This window comes from Athene noctua, chromosome 6 (genome assembly GCF_965140245.1).
Source record: "Athene noctua chromosome 6, bAthNoc1.hap1.1, whole genome shotgun sequence".
Taxonomy (NCBI): domain Eukaryota; kingdom Metazoa; phylum Chordata; class Aves; order Strigiformes; family Strigidae; genus Athene; species Athene noctua.
In genome coordinates, this window is record NC_134042.1 from 45,670,780 (window position 1) to 45,694,696 (window position 23,917).

The following is a 23,917-nucleotide window of genomic DNA, read 5'->3' on the forward strand; positions in this document are numbered from 1 at the left end:
AGGAGTGAGGGGAGGGTTGGTGATGGATTTTTTGTTGTTTGGATTGTGGGGTTTTTTTTAAAGAAGAAAGGCAACTCTAAGAATGTGTCTATTCTAATGTAGCCAGTGTCAGTGAGATTGATTCATTTAACTAGGAGGAGTTAAAGCTTCCTTTTTAAAATATAGATTAGGTGTTTGTACTTTATGCCATGCAGAAGCGGGGTATTTGTGAGAAGTCTGACTTACAAATTGATCTTGGTCTCTGTCTTTAAGTGATATCGAAATATCGCAGTCTTGCATACCCAAGCCCATTGATCAAGTTGCAAGAGAAGTTGGCCTGCTCCCTGATGAGGTGGAGCTCTACGGCCAAACTAAAGCCAAGGTTCATCTGTCAGCTCTGAAACGGCTGAAGAACCAACCAGATGGCAAATACGTTGTTGTTACTGGGTAGGTACTTCCTTAACTGAGGCATCACTTACGTAGCGTCAAGGTGAAGAGAAATTTTATTAGCATGGCTTGTCATTGTATTGCCTTTTGGTAAGGTGATTCTACGGGGTGCTCTGGATTTTAGTAAATCACACTGTGAAAATCTAGTGGTTTGGGAAACAAATTTATCTCTTGTGGCAAAAATGTAGTTTAACATTTCTCTTCTGGAGATGAAATGTTTTGGTCTGCAAGGCTAGGGTTATAAAGGGCAGAGTGGATTGGAGTCAAAGTTCTAGTCTAGCAGCCTGCCTTCAACAGTAGCTAGCAGGTTGTTTCAGATAAAAGTTTTCAGCAGTTATGTGATAATTTGCCAATCTCATTCCAGTTTTGAACTGATGAAGACTAGCTGAATTCTGAGCCAATCCAGAATTTGAGTTGTCATTAACTGCAGTCACTGGGTGACTGTTTTATCCCTGTGTTCTGGGTCTCATCCCCTACAAGGGTTTAATTGTGTCTGTTGTTCTTTTTCACTGTAGGATAACTCCTACTCCCCTGGGAGAGGGGAAAAGCACCACCACTGTTGGTCTTGTTCAAGCCTTAGGAGCACACCTTCACCAGAATGTCTTTGCCTGTGTTCGGCAGCCTTCTCAGGGACCAACCTTTGGTATAAAAGGTATGAGCTGTTCAGTTGCTTGCAGCTGGACTAAATGGTGAAAGATGGCATTCAGAGATTTTATTCTGCTGCATTGTGGTTTTACATAATTCCCAGTTACAATTGCATTTCTTTTTTAAGAAGGAAAAATCTTGGGTAAATTCTTCAGTGTTGTCTTCAGGCATTGTGCTGGGATTTAACTAAGCTGCTCAACAGTAGTTGCCTTCTTAAAACCATTAAGCAAAGACATGTAATACCACTCTGGTCTAGAGACACCTTTATTTGCATGATTTGACTATTGTCTCTCTGTAGGTGGAGCTGCAGGTGGTGGCTATTGTCAAATTACCCCCATGGAAGAGGTAATTCTTTATACAAAGCCTCATTGCATATATAGCTCTCAGACCTTGAAGAGATACTGCAGTCACATAACTTACAAAATCTTTTTTTGTTTATGGCTCAATGTAGCACTCCTAAGAACTGGATGCTTAATTTCAGCAAAGCTTTTTTTCTTAAAAAAAACCCAAAACTCAAAACTTTGGTTGTTTCAGAAGGGTGTCTGTATAGTCAGGGAACTTTATGGAACTGGGAATTCCCAGTTCCACTGTTCCCATCCCTTCTCTGCCTTGAATTGCTGTATGCCTTTGAGCAAAGTACATCCTGTGCCTCTTTTTTTTTTCCCAGCACTGAAATGAAGATGATAATGACTTAATATGTTTTGGAAGCATATTAAGTAGTTCTGTCAACAGCAGTGGTCACCGACTCTCTGTGAGCTATTTTGGTGTACTTGTGTTTTAGGTTACTAACTTGAAATGGGAGAAGGGAAGTTGCAAATCAGTAATACAGAGACCTCAGCTTGTGGGGCACTGGCACTGCAGCATATTTCTGACGTGACTTGGCAACAAGTAAAATCCTGTGTCTGGGGGCAGGGAATTGAAAGGCACGTGTAGCACGTGCTCTCGTGCTTCTCTCAACTCTCAAAGTAATTGCCTGTAGAAATCTACCTTTGTCTCGTGCACTATAGATTGACACAGGGCAATTTTAGGAAGAAAAGCAGAAATGATCAAAAGGGCTGTTTGTTCCAATTGATACAGCAAGTCCATAAAAGATAAAAATGTTAAGGAAGCAGAATACTGATTTAGTCAGGTGCCAGGAACACGTGTGAATGATAGATGTGACAGGAAAAATAATCTCCTCCTCTCTGAGAGTGTTAATAAGGCAAGCCAAAATACTTCACTGTGCAGCAGTGGGAAACAGCCCCACTCTTGGAACCAAACTGGCTGAAAGGACTTTAAGTATGACCCACATAATATAAATACACATAGTTTTGTGGGGGTGTTTTAATCAATGCATGACTCGTAAAATCGAAGTATCTGGAGTCGCTAGTTACAGTAATGACCTTGATACATCAAATGATATTTCTGCATGCAGCTTTCATCCTAGGAAAAGATTAGCAAGTGAAAAACTTTTAACTCCTACTGCAGAAACAAGGTAGCAATAATTGCTTCTTGTTCCATGTATGTACAATGAGACAACAATTAGCATTTACTACTTAGGATTTATAATCAGTGTGTGACTAGCTGCATTCTGCTTTTAGCTATCTGGTTTTCAAGACCATTAACAGCAAGACTTGAACAAAATAGTATTGTAAGGTCTTCTGTCTTATCACCTTTTCTAACATCCCCTTTTCATCTTCCTTCTTTGCTGCTCTGCTACAGAGGAAAAGGATTGTTTTAACCACACCTTTTACTCCCCTGCCCTAATGCCAGTTTGTCACGTAAGCTGTATATCCCAAGCCATTTGTCAGTATAGCTACATGCAGCCAGATAACTCATGTAGACAAACCCACTCAAACTCTCTTTTAATGAGATAGAACGAAGAAAACTACTAGCAGTGTCACTGTGTAGTACGTGGTCTACAAGTTCTGCCTACGATACTGTGTGTTTGAGTGGTTAGCTTATGCAGAGCTCTGTGCAACCACAGCTCTACTGCTAGCACTGCACAAGGTTGTTACTTTCAATTTAGCTCAGATACCTTTGTGGGAGCTTCAGCAGCTTCAGCTAATGTATGTGTGAAACCTGTTGTGCAAATAATGAGTGGGTCAGAAGGAAGGTGAAGGAGGAGCAATGCAGATGTGCCATACCATGGTCTTCTCAGGTGTCAGGGAGCCTGCGAGAACTGGTCTTGTGGGAAAAAAAACCTTTTCGTTTGGAAGCTTCGTTCTGGAAGTTTGTATAATGACATAAATGTGGGGGAGGCATTTTTCTGTTTTAGAGAAATTCTTTCCTCTCTTCCACATACTGCACTGAGCAATCTCTCCCCCTCCACCCTCACCCACTTTAACATTGCTATTAATACTTCTCTTTCCATCTGTCTACGATGAATTGAAATAAATGAAAATTGCAGCAGGATGAGGTAACTGATATGTTTTATCTCCTCTAGTTTAACCTTCACCTTACTGGTGACATCCATGCTATCACTGCAGCCAACAACCTGGTTGCTGCTGCTGTCGACGCACGTATATTCCATGAGCTAACTCAGACTGACCAGGTACGATCATTTCTTGTGATGTATTTGAGCACAGCCCACTTTGGCCAAGATGTTTTGGGTGTGCCAGCAGTGCTAATTAACTACCTCTTTCATTCTGCAAGGCTCTCTACAACCGTTTGGTGCCTTCTGTCAGTGGTGTTAGGAAGTTCTCAGACATTCAGATCCGAAGACTGCAGGTAAGTTCACTGGTTTTGCATTGGTTTCTGAGTCTGTTCCATTTACTCATCCCTTACATAGGCAGAGCTTGGTTACAGAAACCCTTGTGTTGTTCTCTAGGTCATTCTTCTGGCATTTATTTTTTTATGTAAAGTGTGCAGAAAGTGTGGTAGCCCTTCTTGCAGCACAGAAAACAGTGAGATGCAGCCCAAAGGGGAAGAATCAGTGATGTAACTCACTTTATCACATGCTGTATGAGTAACACAGTGGGAAGAGGCAAAGGGGTTAGTGCCCTTTATTAATAGTGTCAATTCAGTGTACTTAATGCAGTATAAAAAAGAACCAGAATCAGTCTCTGTACCTTACACCCAGTTAACAGCTAAAGAAGAATAGTTCCTACATGACAGCTTTATAGATAATCCAACATAAAAAAGGGCAATTTATAAAGTTCGGCAAAAAGAGAACATAGAGAACTTTTCGTCTTATCCAGATTGAGAAAGCAGGGAAAAATGGAAAAAATATCTGTCCCCTACACTGCCCACTCCTCCTCTCCCCCCAGAAAAATTCCCAGTGAGATGAGTAGCCCTGTCATTGAGTGACAGTCTGAGAGCAGACCACAGCTCCCCTGATCTTCAGAAATTAATGTGAACTGGCATATGTCTCTGACTTCTGCAAAAGTGAGTGTTAACAGGAATAGTTTTACACTGGGCTTGGACCTTCTGTCTAGGAGGACAGCCTGGAGCCTGCTAAGCTCATTCAAAGTATAAACCTGTTTGTACAGTATTCACTTTGGATCAGTTGCCATTTTGAAGTCAGGAGCAATAGTCAGACTACTTAGGAAGCTAAAACTCTGAACTCTGATTTATTAATTGGCTATAATGTCTCAGCTGTTAGAGAATGTGTCGTTTGCTTCCAGTGCTGAGCAAAGAAACTATGTCATGTTGCTTGGTGTTCCTGGCAGACTGCTGAGGGAACTCTACCCTAACCATTCTTCTGGTTATTAAATGTCGAGATGTGAACATTATGCTAATACTCCAGAAAGATGGTATCTTTGTTGTTGTTGTTTATTTCTTTTTCTAAATGATGTGCTTCAAGAGGAAGAGAACAGGCTTTCTTCTTCCCTGCTGTTCTTCAGGAGAAAAATACGACTTAGCTGTGTAGTTAATTAAAAAAAGCTTGCTCGTTCATAAATCAACTCAATCGTTTTCCTCATTCCTAGGCTTGCACTTGTATCAGGCTTCTTGAGATAATTCTTCTCTCAATTAAGCAACTTGGCAAACTGCCTATCCTCTCAGTATGTTCAAGATCAGCTTTCTGGGATGCTGACAGCCTTGTGACTGAATTGTTTAATTCCTCCTTTGTGCTGCTTAACCAGCGTGCTGAAAGCAGCGTCTTAAATACGTATGGCTGTGTGCAGTGACCCTAGGCAAACTAATGAGAAATGGATGTAAGCATGTGAGACTAATGGTTAGAATAAGGCGTGCAAGGAACTGCAGAGCGCTCTCTTACTCTTTCTGTACATGCCTTGCACAAAGCTCGGTGACAGCCTGCCTTAATGAGCTCTGTTGTCTGTGGTACCCTTTGCTAGCTGGCCAGCAGCAGCTCTGCTTCCAGATACAGATCATCTTACATTTCTGTGCGGTCTAGGAGAAGGGGCACCCAAAAAGCAGCCCCTCCTTATTTCTGACTATGCTGCTGCAGAAGGCTCATTGCTCTAGTGAAAGGTTCATTTCTGTGAATCTTTTCATTACACTTTTTCTTTTATTTGTCTTTTCTTCTCATAGAAATTGGGCATTAACAAAACTGATCCTACGGCTTTGACAAAGGAAGAAGTTAACTTATTTGTGAGATTGGACATTGACCCAGGCACCATAACATGGCAAAGAGGTACAAGAGCCATTAAATGAAAGAATTATTAAGAAGAAACATGTCTCAAAAGCGAGATTCACAAGTGCAGCAGGAACTGTGTTTCCTGAGAAAACAGGAAAGAGAGTAGGGCTGGCCTTTCCTTATGAGTGTTTGGTGGGGTAGATGCCTGCACCTGGGATCCCATTTCTAAAGGGTCTGATAGGGGCTTGAATCTGCTCTGAATTCACAGAGATTAAGACTTCGCTAACTGGTGCAAGTTTGTGTTTCTGGATTTGTCAGTTGCTGAGAGAGTTGAGTTTGGCAACTGTAGCCAATAAGCCCTTTTACCTAACTGAGAAAGCTCTGTGAGCAAGGACAGGGTTCTGCTCTGGGATTAAACTCAGTTTTCAGTCTGCCCACTTGCCCTGTTGGGAACTGACAGCAAATGAGGGCAAGATTTTTTTAAAGGTTTTTAAAGACACCTGGAGGTAAGATCAATCTCTGATCTGGCAGATTTTATGGACATTTTTCTCCGATTTTGTCCCCAAGAGTATTGTTTTTTCTTCTTATTATTAAAATACATCAAATATATTCTCCAAAATTTACTTCATAACCTGTAATGAGGCTAAAGTAGTCTGCCTCATGGGAAATATTTTATGAAATACTTCGAATTTTCCAAGCAGATAGTAAGAAACAGCAAATTTAAGCCAGTATTTGATAGGTTGTGATTCCAAGGTAATTTGAGATAATGGAGCTGCGTGAAACTATTCTCACTAAATGGTAGAATCTGACCATTTTATCACTTAATTTATAAAATGATAATTTCATTTCTTCTTGCCTATAATAATTTCCTGGTTTCACATTGACTAGTGATGGTGAAAAAGCAATTGGGATAATAGTAGCAGCTCTGCCTGTCAGAGAGGCTTTGGACTTGTGGTTAATGCACGCAGAGGGAGGTAGGCTCCCTCTGGATGCAGTGCAGGGTGTGCATGAGACTGTGGGTGTTTTAACTGCGTTGTAGTTCAGTTTTGGGGAAGAATCGCATTGAGTAGCACTTGCTATTCTTTAGGAGAGGATGGTGTGTCAAACTGCCATCCTCTCTTCATAGGTGATGTAGCTGAGTGTTTGTAATAGGGCACAGATGTGACTTACAACTTGCAACATGACTTCTCATCTTTCTCTCTGCATTCCTCGCAGTACTGGACACAAATGACAGGTTCCTTAGGAAAATCACTATTGGACAGTCTCCGACAGAAAAAGGCTTCTCACGAATGGTAATTGTTCCCTTTTCTTGCATGTTTTTGAAAGTATTATGAAAAACGTGGTCCTAAAGCAAGTTTCTGTAATTCCAGATTTTTCCATCTTTTACCAGTACCTTGTTAAAGAGAAAACAGGACGTCCCTTCAAACAAGCAGTTAAATTTGCTACCAGTGCAGTGTTTAGTTTTAATGTCTGTTCCCTCCTTCCCTGTTCTCTCCTGAATGTTGGCTTCCCAAACTGGGATGACTGTGTCGTAACAGTGATACACAAGTGCCCTCTGTAAATAGGATGTGTGGAAGTGGCTCATTTTCACCACTGCAGACGCTTTGGGTGGGTGTATCTGGCCAAAGCTAGACACAGTATCTCAGCTTGTTGTCTAGATTCATTATATAATCAATAGAGTAAAATAGGCAATCTGGGCTGTGACTCCTCTCATCCCTTAAGTAACTGTCAAATTAATGGTTCAAATTAATAGTGCTCGGAAAAGCTTTTTTCTATTGACTTAAAATGTCCCTAGGGCGCTTAGCTTCGATGGAGGTGTCTATGTTATGTCAGATGAATTCTACCCTTCATTTCCTATAGAATCTGATACATTTTTTTTGTCATTTACTGTACTGTTCAGTGATAGTCAGATGAGTTAGTAAGCTCAGTCTTCAAAAATATAATTTGTTAGTGTTAAGCATTCTTACATGAATCATTAATGTATGTGCTAGGAGAGAGTCATGTAATAGCGATGGAATAAGTAGTTTTTACTCAATTTTGCAGGGAAAAAAAAAACAACCCAACAGTTTAAAGCAGCCAAATTAAATGAAGTGTTCTGAGAGTAATGCTTTGGGTTTTTTTCTTTTATACTTGTATGTCTGGGGGGGTTTTGTTTTGGTTTTTTGTTATGATGGTGATGATTGTTTCAGGAATTTTATGGAGGTAAGGATTGCTGCTAGGGAATCTGGATGTGTTCACATTCTTTATTCATCTCTTGCAGGCTCAGTTTGACATCACGGTGAGCAGTGAAATCATGGCAGTTCTAGCACTCTCTGATGGGTTGGATGATATGAAAAAGCGACTGGGCAGAATGGTAGTAGCCTCCAGCAAGAGAGGAGAGCCAGTTACAACAGACGACCTTGTAAGAGCATCATTCAGTTCTTAAATGCTTTTTCCTATTACTTCTGAAAGTCCTTGGATTGAAAAGCATGTACAGAAAAGACCTTAGCATACAGAAGATCAATGATAAAGTCTTAGCCCCTGGAGTCAATGAAAGTTTTACTTCGGTATGGCTAGCACCTTACCCAGAGAGTGTGTGTGTGTGAGACCTGGGTAGGGACAAAGGGTGCTGTGTGACGTGCTGTGTGTCACGTTGAAGCTAGCAGCATAGGAATTAATGGGGAAATACACAGTGGCTTCTAGATAAAAAGCATATTTACGAATCGGAAGAACTCAAAATGCATCCTGCTGGCCATCCTGTTTCTCAGGCTCCCTGGAGTGAGGAAAACGTGGAGCAGGAACAAAGCCTTGTGCAAATTTAATTACACATGATGAAATATCTTATTCTGGGAGGCTGTGAATTCTATAAAAGCCAAACCCTTTGAAAAAGTGCAAGGTCTCCATAAGGCAGCCTTTGATGAGGGGGACAAATCCTTTATTTGCACTGCATGAAATGCTGAGTGTAGTAGCACTGGTGATGTCTGTTACCAGTCCTAAGCAGCAGTTGCAAGCTGCAGCACTGTCTTGCAGCTGTCCATACCATAATTATTAGTACAGTTCTTGGCATGTTTGTGGAGTGTGTCAACTAGCACTCTCCCAGATGGTGCTTCAGTGTGGTTTTGGGGGAGTAGCCTGTGCCCCAGATATTTCTTTCAATACATGTTTTGAAGGTGGCAACCCTGTTTGGAGAAGGGAAGGGGAATTGAGCCCTGTGTGTGAACTGTGCCCTGCCACTTGGCCTCAAGATGGAAAAAAAGCTCAAAACTGTTGCACTAGTCAGTAGAGATATGATATCGGTGCTTTCTGCTGTCCTGTATAGTAGATATTTCACAGCCTGCTTTGCTCAAGACAAGATTATTACAAATTTGCATGATGTGGTGTTAATGAGGTTTGTCTTGCATTTTCTGAATGAACATTTCCAGTGGGATAGAATAATACCAACGGGGTGAGTATTCTGACCAGTCCCTTCAGCAAGGTGGGACACAGCATTAAGGCTTACCCAGCTCTTGCTATCTTACTGTGGGTTTTTTTGTTTTCTTGTGTGTTTGGGGTCTTTTTGTTTGTTTGTTTTACTTCCTGCCACGATAAGCGTAAGAAACAATAGGTTACTGGTGTGGCCTGACTCTGGCCTTGCAGAAAAAGGGCTAGGCCGGGAACCATGTATCTGTAAATGTCCTTAAGTAAGACATTTGTTGGGAATGAGGGAGGGCATATGCCAAAGCTCTGTAGGCAGCTTTGAGATTTTAATTCCTACTGCTAGCATGCTGCCAGTTTAACCTTAAGTACCTGAGTTAAACCTTGTTCTGGAAAATAGGAGTCTCTCCTGCTGTCCATCCATAGTGGAAGCAGATGGTCCTTGGGTAGGGCGTTGCTTAGAGTTTTATGTAGAGTCCAGGTGATAGAAGAATTTTTTTAACTTTTTTTTAAAAATCTAATTACATTTCCTTTTGTCCATTGCAACTGTGGAATGCTGGATGCTATCAGACCTGTCCAACAGGTTCTCTTGCATGTTATATGTTTGCACTGATGGCAGCCATTGGTCTGCATTGTTAGGACTGTGTTACATACTCCTCATGCAGGCAGAAACGTGGTGATCGCAAAGACCAGACTGGCACAGTAAGATGTCTGGGTCCTTCTGCTCTGATATAACCGATGTCATGAGTGTGGTACCAGGAAGCACAAAGAAACTGGGAAGGAATGTGGAATCGAAAACTGACTACAGGTTTTTGGAGATGGAATGTATTGAAGTGCCTCTGAGTGACACAGGCCTGAAATGTCACCATGGAAATCTTGCTCTGTAGTTTTCGTTATTCTGGAGATGACTGAAGTTTAAAGCTTATACATTAAATGTTAAATAAGCTTTCATGTGGCAAGAGTAAAACTAATAAAACAGTAAATGTCTTCTTTTAAAAAATCTTTCATATAAATGAGTGCTGCAATCCAATTGAAATTAAAAGGGAAGAAAAAGAAATAATGGTTCAAGGTTTTCATAACTGCTGTTAACATTTGGCTCAGTACCCATGACAGCAAGTGCTGGGTAAAAGATAGTTTGGTTTCCACTGGACTGTGTCAATCACAAGGATGACCAAACCCTCATTTTCTCTTCCCAGAGCAGATGTGGATGAAATCGTAAGTTTTCCCTTCACAGGAAGCAGAATTGCAGCATATCTCAGAGAAAACATGGTCTCCGGTGTTTGCCTTTCATATCAGCCTAGTCTTTCTCGTGAGCACAGAGATTCACTGTAAATGTTATTTCAGCGTAAGAGACTTCATCAAGATGTAGCAGCTTGTTATGACATTTTAAGGCCAGTATGTACAGCCTAGTTGCTGAAACGAGGAAGGAAGAAAGTCCAAGACAAATCTACCTGCAAAACCTAAGAACATTGCTTTGTGCCACTGGATGGGCTACAGTAAACCATATGTACCTAAGGGTAACTCTCGCTGATATTGTTTACTAGCCTTGCTCTAGCATCAAAATAGCAGTTGTTTTTACGCCTTCAGTACAAAGTGATGGCCAAGCAAGGTCACAGCCAAGAGGCTGCCCCCAGCAGAAATCATAGATCCTCTTATAAGAATGTAAAGGTTGTTATTCTGCCTTGCCCTGGATAGAGTTAGTTTTAGTTTGTTTCAAGGCCAGGTTGGACGGGGCTTTGAGCAACCTGGTCTAGTGGAAGGTGTCCCTGCCCGTGGCAGGGGGGTTGGGACTAGGTGATCTTTGAGTTCCCTTCCAACACAAACCATTCTACGATATCTAGAGCAACTGTTGGTTCTGGTCCTGAAAGCACACCAGGACAAAAGCAGAGCCTTGACACTGCATAGGAAGTGTCTCAAGGTCTCAGTACATCTGGAAACTGATTGCCCTTTTTTTCTCTTAGGGAGTGACTGGTGCTCTGGCTGTCCTGATGAGAGATGCTGTTAAACCAAACCTCATGCAGACACTAGAGGTGAGCGCAGATGATTTGCTATATGTGCGTTCTCAGAGCCAAGAATCAACTGCTTTAGTTCATTCGTCACAATCAGCATGGACTTACTTGGCTTAGAGTTGGAGATTTACTGCAGTTTCATACCCAAGGTTCAGGTCTAGGGGAGAAGGCTAGAAGACCCTTTCTAGGTCTGCCCCTGACATGTAGGATGACCTCAAGGAAATGCACTGAACTTTGCTGTGTCTCTCTTCTATTGTCTTTAATGCCAGGAAGTGTTTTGGAAATTTGAATGGTGTGGATGCAGGAGAATGGCAAAGAGATTCTGGGATTTAGTCATCCTTTTCCTAAGAGGATTAATATCTCCACTTATGCAGATTATAATAATCCTGTTTGCCCTGTAGTCCTTATTACTGATAACAAATGTTTGATCAGAAGGCTGTAAGATTTGTCTTCTAAAAGCATTTTTCTTTACCTTCAGGTACCATACTTAGCTGCTGAAATGCTGCAGATTTGCTAAATTGTACCCTCTGATTTTCTCTTTCTCTCTCCCTCCCACACCCCCCTTTTTCTAGGGAACACCAGTGTTTGTACATGCTGGACCTTTTGCCAATATTGCACATGGGAATTCTTCAGTGTTGGCAGACAAAATAGCACTGAAGCTTGTGGGTAAAGAGGGTTTTGTTGGTAAGTGTGTGGAGTATGTTTTTTTGTTTGTTTGTTTTGCAGGGAGGGATCTGCCTTTTTTTTAACATGACTGTCTTTGGGGTTTTTTTTGTCTTGGAAGAAGCTTCCAATTTATATCATCAGAGCATGATTTCTTTACTCAGCAAGCTCTCACAAGCTTCTTTTCTTTTAATTCCTACTCTAGTTACAGAAGCAGGATTTGGTGCAGACATAGGCATGGAGAAATTCTTTAATATTAAGTGCCGCTATTCTGGTCTCCGGCCTCATGTGGTGGTGTTGGTTGCTACTGTCCGAGCTCTGAAAATGCACGGAGGAGGGCCTGCAGTAAGTGCTGGGCAAGGTGTCCTTTAGGCCTGAGGGGCTGTTACTGTTTTCTGATCTTAAAGACCTGTAGGGCTTGATCTGCTTGTAATTATTTTGAGATTTGCAGTTGTAAAAGGGATCCATATGTCTCTGTTGCTTGTAAGCAACAAAGTATGTTTACAGGTACATACCTGCTTGTTTTATTCTCTTAATGAAGTGCTTGTATGCTGGGGCACTTGGGATATTACCACAGTCAGTCATTTGTTGTATTGTGAGTGCATCTTGCAGACTTTTATTCTTCCTTTTATTTTTTGTCTTAGAAAAAGATCAGCCTGGAGTAGAATGTTGTATCTTGATACTGTTTAATAAGAATTGAGCACAAGTTTCTGTCATGGATAAAAAATTTATGGAGTTCCATCTTTTGTCTTTTTTTTTTCCTTTTTTTTTTCCCCAGGTCACTGCTGGGGTACCTTTACCAAAGGAGTACATGGAAGAGGTAACCTTCTTTAGCTGTTGTGACAGTTGACCAACTAACTGCAGTCATGACACAATGTTGTCATGCAGTGCACGCCTGGATAGCTAGTGTGTCATTTCTTTAGCTGCCAGGAAACTGCTTCCTCATACAAACTGTAATATTCGTGGGGTTTTTTCATTGGGGTTTTTTTATGTTGTTACTTTGGCTCTGCTCTTTCAAGCATTTATTGTACTTAACCTAGCCAATATTCAGAGCCTTCTTGTTTCTCCTGAGCTCATGCAATTGCCTGCACGCTCAATTTTTCATACTAATATCTACTCTGTGTCCCCTGACCCTCTCAGTATGGAGTAATTGCTTGGCTGAAATATTGTCTCTGAAAATATTCAGAGTGCCTGTCTAATTACTCTCTTCTTAGCAGCAGCAGTTTCCCCCCTGCCTCCTTTGCAAGCATGGAGGAAAGTGAGCTCAAGTCTCAGCTTCTATCCTTGTGACTTGAATGGTTGCATACACTTGGATCATGGGTCTGGTTATCTTTATACTACTGCAGCTTTTTCACTTGTGGAGCTTCTGTATGGATTATTCTTTGCATAGGAAGGGATGAAATGTCTGGATTTCCATGAATAGTTTCTGATGCTGCAAAATGTAAATATGTGTAAGCCAAAAGCTGTTGCCACAGGCTTCAAACAAGTGTCATGAAATTCACTACTAATGATATTTAATACATAGAAGAATGTGTCAGAGAGGAAAATCAGGCTTTAGTGTGGGGAGTTAATGAGCATGGGTATTAACTACTAAGAATGACAAAAATGATAAACAGGAATTTCTCTTACCTTGATTGGCAGCTGAAACCAGTGATCATTGACCATTAGAAGTGGTCGTTTATTTTCCTATCTCCCACTCAAGAGCATGCCCTGGTCTGGGCTGTGCAGAAAGCAGCACTGGGGATTTGCCTCTGTGGTTTCATTTCCATTTTGACATTTTTATCATTAGCTGCAGATGTAACGCATTATTAGCTGTGGACTTGGAACAAAAGTTTCACTGCCCCTGATAAAATGCGCTTCCTGCTTGCTATCTTCTTTTCAGAATCTTCAGCTGTTGGCAAGAGGCTGTAGTAACCTAAACAAGCAAATCCAAAACGCACGGATGTTTGGTGTCCCAGTAGTAGTGGCTGTCAATGCTTTCAAGTAAGTGAGCTGGGACATGAAAGTGATGCATGGGAGTAAAATTGTGGCACTTTATATGCTATGTTTAACGCAGACTCCTGTTTTCAGTACTGTTGATTTTTTCTGCAGCATTTTGCATTGTTGGAAGATGCTAAATAAATAGGGGAGCTCTGCTTAGTCATTTCAAGTGCATTCCTTAGTTTAAATTAGCTCAGGATTTTATGATCAGTGACTACTATCTGCATTCCTTATACCCTCACTGGCCAAATTACTGTGGACAAAAGGTGCCTGTGATGATCATACAGTCATAGAATGGTTTGGGTTGGAAGAGACCTTAAAGATCATCTAGTTCCAACCCCCTGCCATGGGCAGGGACACCTTCCACTAGCCCAGGTTGCCCAAAGCCCCGTCCAACCTGGCCTTGAACACTGCCAGGGAGGGGGCAGGCACAGCTTCTCTGGGCAGCCTGTGCCAGGGCCTCACCACCCTCACAGGAAAGAATTTCTTCCCTATATCTAATCTAAATCTACCCTCTGTCAGTGTAAAGTCATTACCCCTCATCCTGTCGCTACAGGCCCTTGTAAAAAGTCCCTCCCCATCTTTCCTGTAGCCCCTTTAAGTACTGGGAGGCCACTTATAAGTCTTCCCAGAGCCTTCTCTTCCCCAGACTGAACAACCCCAACTCTCTCAACCTGTCCTTACAGGGAGGTGCTCCAGCCCCCTGAGCATCTTCGTGGCCTCCTCTGGACCTGCTCCGACAGGTCCATGTCCTTCTGATGTTGGCGGCCTCACAGCTGAATGCAGTGCTGCAGGTGGGGTCTCACAAGAGCTCAGTAGAGGGGGAGAATCTTCTGCCTTGATCTGCTGGCCACACTTGATGCAGCCCAGGACACAGTTGGCTTTCTGGGCTGCGAGCACACATTGCCAGGTCATGTGGAGCCTCTTGTCAACCAACACCCCCAAGTCCTTCTCCACAAGGCTGCTCTCAATCCACTCCTCACCCAGCCTGTGTTTGTGCTTGGGATTGCCCCAACCCACGTGCAGGACCTTGCCCTTGGCCTTGTTGAACTTGATGAGGTTCACACAGACCCACCTCTCCAGCCTGTCCAGGTCCCTCTGGATGGCACATCCCTTCCCTCCAGTGTGTCGACCACACCACACAGCTTGGTGTTGGCAAACTTGCTGAGGGTGCCTCGATCCCCCTGTCCATGTCATCAACAAAGATGTTAAACAGCGCTGGTCCCAGCACCGACCCCTGAGGAATGTCACTCGTCTCTGCTCTCCACTTGGACATCAAGCCGATGACTGCAACTCTTTGAGTGCGACCATCCAGCCAATTCCTCATCCATTGAGTAGCCCACAATGTGGAATCTAAGTTCATAATAGATGGTGAGGTGCCTGTGCTGTCAAACACGCTGTGTTCAGTGGTCTCCTGTATGGAATAATTCTGCCCTGCTAAGAAGCATTTTGGGCTCTGCACACTGTGTACTGCACAGGAAATAGAATCTGTGTGTGGTCTTTTTATGCAAGCAGAAGGGCTTTGAACTGGTGTGTTAAAGCTGATGCCACTTGAAGCAGAATAACCAGCTAAGGATTCTTCATCTGCAGTAAATGCGTGTTGGCCGATTTAGAGAAATTATGGGGTTTAGCTTGTTGAGTGCACATGAACAGCACTTCTAAATCAGTAATACTAATACTTTTTGAGTTTGCTTCTGAAAACAAGAGTTGCGTTGCTGATACAGGACAGATATGACAGTCTGGAACACTGCTTTGTTAGTTGTCATAGGTTTCTGTGTGTACTTCTAGAGCTACCTGTTGCTGTCTGTTTTTCTGTGGAGTAGCTTCCTTCACCAAGGTGGGGAGGGCTGTGGTGGACAGTCCCTCAGCAGCTCCCTGGTGGCTGGACTCTGTGATTCCTTTGGACAGCTTTTGGACCTTGTCAAAGTGAAAATGGTTAGAAAAAATAGTTAATTTATTCTGTGTGCATTCTGGTACAAATGTGCAAACTCTTCTCCTTACAGAACAGATACAAAGGCTGAACTGGCCCTTGTAGTCCAACTGGCAAAGGAAGCGGGAGCGTTCGATGCTGTGGAGTGCACTCACTGGGCAGAGGGAGGTAAAGGAGCGGTTGCACTGGCCCAGGCTGTTCAGAGAGCATCGCAGGCACCAAGCAACTTCAGGTTCCTCTATAATGTGGAGGTAAGAACTTGCAGTGTTACAGAGGTACTTTGTTTATAAGGTGGAGTTCAGTTGCTTTCACTAGCTTAGGTTGCTGAAGGCTGCCTGAAAGGCTGCTCTGAAAAATGAAGAAGAAATTTGGATTTAGAACATAGCATTTATTCCACCAGTTTCAAATACCTAGTTAGTCAGTTCTTGGTTTGACTACCCAGTGAAATACTGGTTACTTTTGACACTAAGATGCTGCTGTGACTCTGATAGAGATGAAAAACATGGCAGCTGCATTCCAGAGTAGGGGGAAGTTTAGTTCTTGAACTTGAGACATGCATTCCTGTCAGAGCGTGAGCTGGAACAAGCGTGACCAAACCTGTTACCTTACTGCAGAGCTTCTGGGTGCACTTGTTGCTCAGGATGAGAATCCATATAACAGGCTATGGAACGGAGTTTGGCCATTTTTAACTTTTTTTTTTTTTTTTTTTCCTCTGGAAATAAGGCTTATGGAGTCACTACAGGTCAGGGTGGAAGAGACTTGGGGGGGTGGGGGTGTATTTCTAATGACTTTGTACATTAAGCAAATTTGACAGATGACTTGGAGGTAATGAAGTCACTGTTAGTTCCCAGTATATGGCCTGAATCCTCCTTTAATAGCAAGCACCTATTCAGGAACCTAACAATGTACAGAGCTGTGTCATTATATCTTATTTTAGCTCCCTAACAGATGCGTTCAATTTTTCTTCTTTAACTTGTTTTATTTCTGCTTTTATTTAACCATTAACTTGTATTCCCTCAAATTCCCTCAAATTATTTTTGTCTGCTCTTTGACTTAAGACACAAGAGAATAAAGATGCTTCTTTTGCAGTGGGGGCAATTAACATGTAAGCACAGCTTATAAGAAACACCGTTGTCTAATCTTTTTGTCTCTGACTGCAGTAAACTTGTTTTGCCTTCTTACCAAGAGAAACAACTGCAACAAGATGAATGAAACGTGTTTTGGAAACCCTCAAATTCCTGTATAGCTTTGTTCTACAGCGAACAGGTATAGCTCTTGTATCAGCAGAAGGGAATTGCACAGCACGTATGGAGGATTGTGAAGCTGCCGTGATGTTACAGGTCTTTGTAGTTTGGCCACACTGACTTGTCTGTCTGTCTCTTTTTCTAGCTCCCTGTTATAGATAAGATCAGGCTTATTGCACAGCAGATCTACGGGGCAAGTGACATTGAGCTACTTCCAGAAGCACAGGAGAAAGTCACCTTGTACACTAAGCAAGTGAGTTTTCCATGTCACCTGATACCAGTGGTGCTTTTCATTCAAAATGTTCATATTGAACAGTGATGTTCAAACTGTGTGTGAAGAGAATCATCACTCAAATCATGTCCTTGTCCAGGACTTGTTAGATGCTGCTATGGCAGAGGAGGAAGAGGAGGTGGTATGGGGAAGGAGAAACTGGCCCTGGCTTCTAGTGGAGAGGACAGAACTCATCTGGCTCAGTAGCACATCTGTGATAGTGTATGGGGAGAGAAGGGCAGAAGGATTCAGTGATACTCTCAAATCTTTCAGCAGTTTGGGAACTGGGAAACTACAAGCGGTCACACTGGTGCTAAATAGTCTCTGATTATTTCCTTTTTATCTTGTTCCACTGCATTGTCTAATCAGTTTTTGAAGCTATATGGATTTATGGCAGTTGCAATTATGTTGGGGAAAAAGTTCCACAGGTGATAGCAGACTTCTTTTCACAATAAGTATTGTTTTGTAAGTTTTGAACCTGGCATCTGGTTGTTGAATTAAATGCTTTCTGGTTGCTGTGTTGCTTTTACTCTTCTCTAACATGACATTCTTGTGAATTTACCTGCTTCTGCAGGTAAAGGTCTGTAAAGGGCTTTGAAGAGAAGAGCAATGTGAGAACTAGCCATTCTTTGTTTACAGTGTGCTTGAATAATGTTGCTTTTGCAATCCATTTACTACTGGCACATACAGTTTCTTGCTTTCATGTTTCTTGTATATTCCCTTACAAGTCTATCAAAATACCGTAGGCATGTAATTTGCCCCTTCCTCGTGACCTGCAATTATATTGATCAAACAGTTCTAATTAACTGACCTCAGCCAAACAAGAACTTCAGTTCTGACCTGTTTAAATTAGTGTTTTGAGAAGAGAGTAGAAAGTAAGTTAGCTATCAAGGTTTTATATCTAACACTTCCATACCATTCATTTTTTCCTCAGTTGGATGTGCTGGGGGCCATGGTTCTTTAATACTTAGTAGGGGGCAGAGGGAGAGCATGAGAGAGGAGGAATGGGGATGCAGAATGGTCAACACATCTGACAGGATGTGGATGAAGTGGTTAATGAGAAATAAAACGTCCTGTAAAATTCCTGATGTGTGCAGAGAATGGCAGAATAGAGCAATTACATTCATGTACAAGAAAATTTACTGTTTTTTTCACTTCTCTCTCCTTTCTCTCTCTGCTTTCTTGCCTTTCCCAGGGATTTGGAAACCTGCCAATCTGCATGGCTAAAACTCACTTATCGTTGTCTCATGACCCTGAACAAAAAGGGGCACCTGCAGGTTTTATTCTGCCAATCCGAGACATTCGGGCCAGTGTTGGTGCTGGATTCCTGTATCCACTAGTAGGAACGGTATGTGATTGAGTGAAACCCTCAACTGTGGCGTGAGGAAAGAGCAATTCGTGTGCATTCCAGTAACAGTTACAAAAGGTGTCTTAAATTAGGAGAGTCCTTGTCATTTACAGTCGGTGTTATAGCAGTTCAGTGTATTAGATGCCCTCAACAGGTTTTTTTTTCAGGGGGAAGAGGGAAGTTAAAATAGACCATCTGACCATCTGAATAATTAGAAAGCCCCCAGTGTACTCCTCAGGTCCCACATCTCCATTTTCCTGGATTTTGAGGAAAGAATGAGCTCTGTAGCTAATGAGTTCTGGGAACTGCAGTCTGGCAGAGGGGATGGGAGAAATCCTTGGCCCACCTAATCACCATTGTGACTTTGCATTCCTGATGAAAGCTCTTTGCAGTATTGCAGGTGAAGTCTGTATACACCTCCAGATCAGGGTTGAACAGGACAACTCCTCCAGAGCTTACAAAGCAAAGAACTTCTGATGAAACACCTCCAAAATGAAGCTGACCTGTACTATTAATCATTTATCAGTCTCCTCTCCCATTTGGTCCACATGGTTTTGCTGACCATCTGTTTGCTGTTCAGCCTGCATCAGTTCCAACAATTCATTTCACTATGCCCTTGAGTTTTTAGTTTCTGACATGATTAACTTAATGTCAGCTGAGAGGATAGAGTAGCTACAATGGAAACAGGATCCTGGAATAGCTTTGATATGAATTGCCTGGCAGAAAGAGGAGCTACCCACAAAATGAACCTAACGTTCAGGTTTGCATCCAAAGAATGTCAGGATGAAAGGATCTGCTGGAAGTCTTATCTGGGGAATCTCTTCTGGGCAAATGTTAAGTAACTTGTTAGATTATTTTAGGGGATGGAGCAGTTGGAGCAAGCAGCTCTGTCTTTTTCTTATATTTTGGGCCTGAACCTTTTTCTGAAGTCTTCATGGCAACATGTTTGTGTTAAGCTTTCAAAAGCATTGGGATGCGTGGCTCAGATGATGAAATTCACTGATTTAAGAGTTGGATCCCTTCTTCCTTCAGATGTAGCTAGAGCCAAATATTGGGTATCTTTTTAATTCTTTAAAAAAAAGGTAGGTAAAGGTTTCCAGATTACCCAACATAAATAAAATAACCACATCCTGATTAAAGTCTGGCTCATCCATCTTCTTAGAGTAGTGTGTGTTTTGGGATAAAATGAAAGAAAACATGCTTGTTCCTGTTATTAATGGCATTTTTTTTTTTCAAGCCAAGATTTAATCCAAACAATGATATTTTACCTTTTTTTTTTTTAAGCACTGGAGAAGGAAAGGGTACACGGCATTAATGAGCTACACAAGAGAGAGATATTTTCAGACATTAAAACTAACATTTTGGGTCTTTTTCTGATGTCTTCAGTTTCTATGAAGCTGGACTCTTTCCTTTCTGCTCCCTTCCCAGATTCCTAATGTCTTCTTGGACATGTAGTAAATCATGGTGTTAATTCTGGCAGAATTAACACCAAGTCTTCTGGTTAGGGACATGAAGATCACTCTTCTGTGGTGTCTACAATGCCAAGGAAGGGATGTCTTTTTGAGAAGCAATCCAGGCCATTTTGAATCAGATCACTATTTTAAACCCTTTCAGCGGGAGGTGTGTTAGCCTCGGTATAAATTTTTGGCAGCAGCCATTGAACTGTGAGCTGAAAATGCAGCAAATATGTAGCTCTATGCAGAAACTTTTATGATAAATTGGAGGTGAAATTAATCACTGATGCATGTGTATTCCTGTTATCTGAAATTAATCACAAAGGTATGTCATATTTTTTTTTTTTCTCAACTTCTGAGTTTTGAGGTTTTCCCTTTCTGGCTCAAAGTTGAAGCTGTTGTACTTTAATTAAATACTTTGAGGCTTTAAAAGAAATATAATTTCAAGGCTTATCTAGATTTTACTTTGAACATGGAAGATAATGAAAGCGAAATAAACCATTGGACTCAAATTGGTTGGGTTTCTTTTCTGGTGCTGCTGATGAATTGAAAACAAATTATTTATTCAGCTCAGTGTTTTTTAGTTCCTGAATGGCATTTTCTTTAGAAGTTCCACAAGTGCAATAAATAATACATGTTTAGTTGGTATTGGTTTTATTTGAAATCTTACAAGGTAATTGATGATATCCATGTGGTCTATTTTTTTCATGTAAGTAAATAGTGTGAATTGCCCTGTGTTCTTTTTCAGCACATGTGGTATTGAAGGGGAGGACGAGAATGGTTGAAAGGTTCATTTCTTCAGCTCTGACAATAACTGAGTGCATTAAGCATTGTAGACACTTACACAGAAAATTAGTAGCCTGGATGGAAATTACCCTGTACTGCATAGAAATTCAGGGTTTAAGCAGACTGCCTTTAAATAACAGATAGCAGAGTAGCCACTGTGGGCTGCCCTATGGATAGGAAAGGAGAAGAATTGACCGTTCCTTTCAAAACAGACAGTTCAAGAAATAATAAAGTCAGGCCCATCTTCAGCAATAGGGCATCTCCTGCTCTATTGAATTTCACAGTCTCAGCTCCTGCTGTGGCATTCTGAATCTGTAGGTGGAGATCTGCAAAGCTCTATGGTTCTTCGGTGGTACGTAAATAAATAGGAAGTTTCTTGATCTGCATGGCTGGAGAGACTGGCAGTGACTATGGTGAGAACAGGAAAACCCCTCCGGACACTTTGAATGTCTTAATACCTTGGCTCTTGAGAGCAAAATATTCATACAACTAAACACAAAGACAAGGAACGGGTGTCTTCTCCGTAGCCCCCCTGTTCTCTGTCTGAGAAAGCAGAGGCTCTGACAGAAAACTTGTGCAGTCCTAGAATTCATTACAAAGAGTAGACTTAAGTGATTTTTACCTCTGCCTAAGCTGTGCAAGACCCGCAGTGGTGTGGTACATGTGGGACTGGTGTTAGCATTTATAAATGGCTTAGGAAAATGGGATGGGACTCCAAAAGCTCCCTGAACAGTTTTGAGAACTGCAGAAAGCATCTAACCAATAGAGCTTTGCCTCCTTGCTGCATAGCTTATTATCAAAAGGAAGACTGGGAGGTAATTTGATTAGTGTGCAAAATACTTGCTCAGGGAGAACATACCAGGTTGCCAAAGAGATCTTTAGTCTAATGGAAACAGGCATAACAATACTGATCGGGAGAGCTGAGGCTGGATGATGCAGGTAGAAAATGAGACTTTGAAGCTTTTATTAAAGGGGTTAATGACCACTGGCACAAACTGCCAAGCATGGTCACAAGTTGCCCAGCTTTGTAGAGCATCCATGTTAGCCTACGTGTGCTGCTGGGCTAAATGCTGAGTCAGGGAAAGGGAAATCCCATCACCTGCATTAGTGAATCAGGCCAAGTGTGGTCCCTGCTGGCATTGTGTTCTGAGCTCTGAAACTGGGTACTCGGAGTGGGACAACTGGAGAGGACTGGCCTGAGGCAGGCGTGGTCCTGGCTTCAGTTCTGCCACTGCCCAGCCCTTCTGACTTGAACACCTCAGAAATGTTCCAGTCAGAACTGACCTCTCCATCTCTATTTAATCTTTGTCCCACTTAAAAAAAAGAAATCCAAAACAAAAAACCTAAAAAAACCCCTATAAACAACAAACTAAAGTCTATTCTCAACAATAATTACTCCTAATTATTTAACATTTCTAGTTCTAGACTCTTAAAGAATTGTAATCAATTGAGACTTTAGTCAGCAAAGTTATATTAAAACATGTGTCCTCATTTTAATAACCAGGAAACTGCCACAAGTATTTATTGTCTCACCACAGCAAAGTCCGTGAGCGCTCCTCTGACAGTTAACTGGTCAGTGGATATCTAAGTACTTTGCTAAATCTTGGGCTCAGTCAGTGGCAGAGTCAAAAGCCAAACTAAATCCTTACCATAAAAAACAAAACCCCCAGATCTATCTACTGAGCCAGGAGTTCCTGATTCTCACAGTGTGCTTTGAAATGGTACATGACCATCATCCAGCTAGTATGTAAGCGAGGGGCTGCATTGGCTGTTGCCATTGTAGCAGTGATAAAGTATTCTATCTTCTGCACAAAACCATGCTGCTCCTATTTTAACAGTTTATCTTTTGTTGTCCAGATGAGCACTATGCCAGGACTTCCGACAAGACCTTGTTTCTATGATATAGACTTGGACCCAGTGTCAGGAGAAGTAAATGGGCTCTTTTGAAAGGAATTATTAACTAGAGGTAGGTGCCTCCTTGAAAGCTTTCAATATTTGCTCTTTATTTATCATCTTGAGATAATGGAGTTAAGCCAATCTCCTATTATGCCATATGCTTCCAAATGACATTTGATTATAATTCAGCCTGAAAGTTGCCTGCAGTACTGTATAATAGTAATTAAATTTATTTTTCTTTTCAGCTCCCAGAAGAACACCTGATGAGTCATGTAAACGGAACTATGCCCTGACTTTTTTTTAAAGTCAAAACAAGATATGACTGAGAATATAGTGCAAGAAGTGACTGGAAGGAGGAGTGCTAAAGAATCAACCACTTTTAATCTGTAATAATTTTTAAACTGCTGTGTTCCCAGCTAGTTGACACTGAGCATATAAAACATACTGCCTCTACAAACCTCTGCTTCATAATTGTAGCTGAAGCAGAATACAGAAGCTTGGGTTTAGTGACCTCTTTTTGATTCAGTGACATAATTTTAATAATTAAAAATCCTAAAGCTGGAGCTGTTTGAAACAGTCTTGGGACTTAATTGTCTTAACCATGGTGTTTTTCTAGCATATATTATCTTCAAATGTCTAGTACACTGCATATTCCTCTTTGCCATACAGAATTCTGTATTCCACTTCTCGCACTGAGAGAAACCACTGTGCTCTGGAGCTGCATCAATGTCATTTAAAACAGAGCAAGGAGGAATCCCCTTTGCCTCTCATTTCTCTCCAGAAGTGCTTACTCTGGCTTCTGTTGTGAATTATTCCTTCAGGCACCTGAGCCACATCAAGTTTCCCTTTTAGAAAGCCCAGCTGTGACTGCCTTTTTCTACTGTTAATGGAAATCAAACCTCTGGATATCAGACCAGTAAGGACTGGATCTCTGGCCCATAGCTGTGGCTTCTACTGAGTATGTATTTTGAACCATTTTATGCTTAACAAGAAGTACAGTAACACTGTTGATGAGCCTTGTTTCCTAAAGTACCTTTTTGGTGAACAGAGACAACATGAGTAGTGGTCGGGTCACTTGTAGCAGGTTCTGTCAGCAGGCCAGAAATCATTTTGTAACATAAAAATATCGTTGCTGCCAATTTTTTAACTACTACGAATAAACTGGTAAATACTTCAAGTGCTTTTGGGGTTTTAACGTGTGCACTGAGATTACTGAAGTAGAACTTACTTCTGTGATTAACTGTACACAGCAGCAATCCTTGTATTGACAAGTAGGAGTGATTATTGCAGTAATAAGTTGCCTGCAATGCACCACTGTGTGTGTGTTTAATCTTGTTTCCTTTCCTAGATGAT

General features: G+C 41.6%; 1 protein-coding gene across 1 annotated transcript in view; it reads left to right on the plus strand.

The window, feature by feature from the left end:
- MTHFD1 (methylenetetrahydrofolate dehydrogenase, cyclohydrolase and formyltetrahydrofolate synthetase 1) overlaps positions 1-23,917 on the plus strand; it is a 43,126-nt gene extending 19,209 nt beyond the window's left edge. The window contains exons 11-28 of the mRNA XM_074909328.1: positions 253-426; positions 942-1,078; positions 1,370-1,416; positions 3,497-3,604; positions 3,706-3,780; positions 5,545-5,647; positions 6,806-6,882; positions 7,851-7,991; positions 10,945-11,013; positions 11,565-11,676; positions 11,861-12,000; positions 12,434-12,475; positions 13,538-13,638; positions 15,639-15,816; positions 16,955-17,062; positions 18,276-18,428; positions 22,526-22,634; positions 22,810-23,917. Coding sequence (XP_074765429.1) covers positions 253-426; positions 942-1,078; positions 1,370-1,416; positions 3,497-3,604; positions 3,706-3,780; positions 5,545-5,647; positions 6,806-6,882; positions 7,851-7,991; positions 10,945-11,013; positions 11,565-11,676; positions 11,861-12,000; positions 12,434-12,475; positions 13,538-13,638; positions 15,639-15,816; positions 16,955-17,062; positions 18,276-18,428; positions 22,526-22,615 — 1,855 coding nt within the window. The 3' untranslated portion in view covers positions 22,616-22,634; positions 22,810-23,917. The remainder of the gene's footprint in view (positions 1-252; positions 427-941; positions 1,079-1,369; positions 1,417-3,496; positions 3,605-3,705; positions 3,781-5,544; positions 5,648-6,805; positions 6,883-7,850; positions 7,992-10,944; positions 11,014-11,564; positions 11,677-11,860; positions 12,001-12,433; positions 12,476-13,537; positions 13,639-15,638; positions 15,817-16,954; positions 17,063-18,275; positions 18,429-22,525; positions 22,635-22,809) is intronic.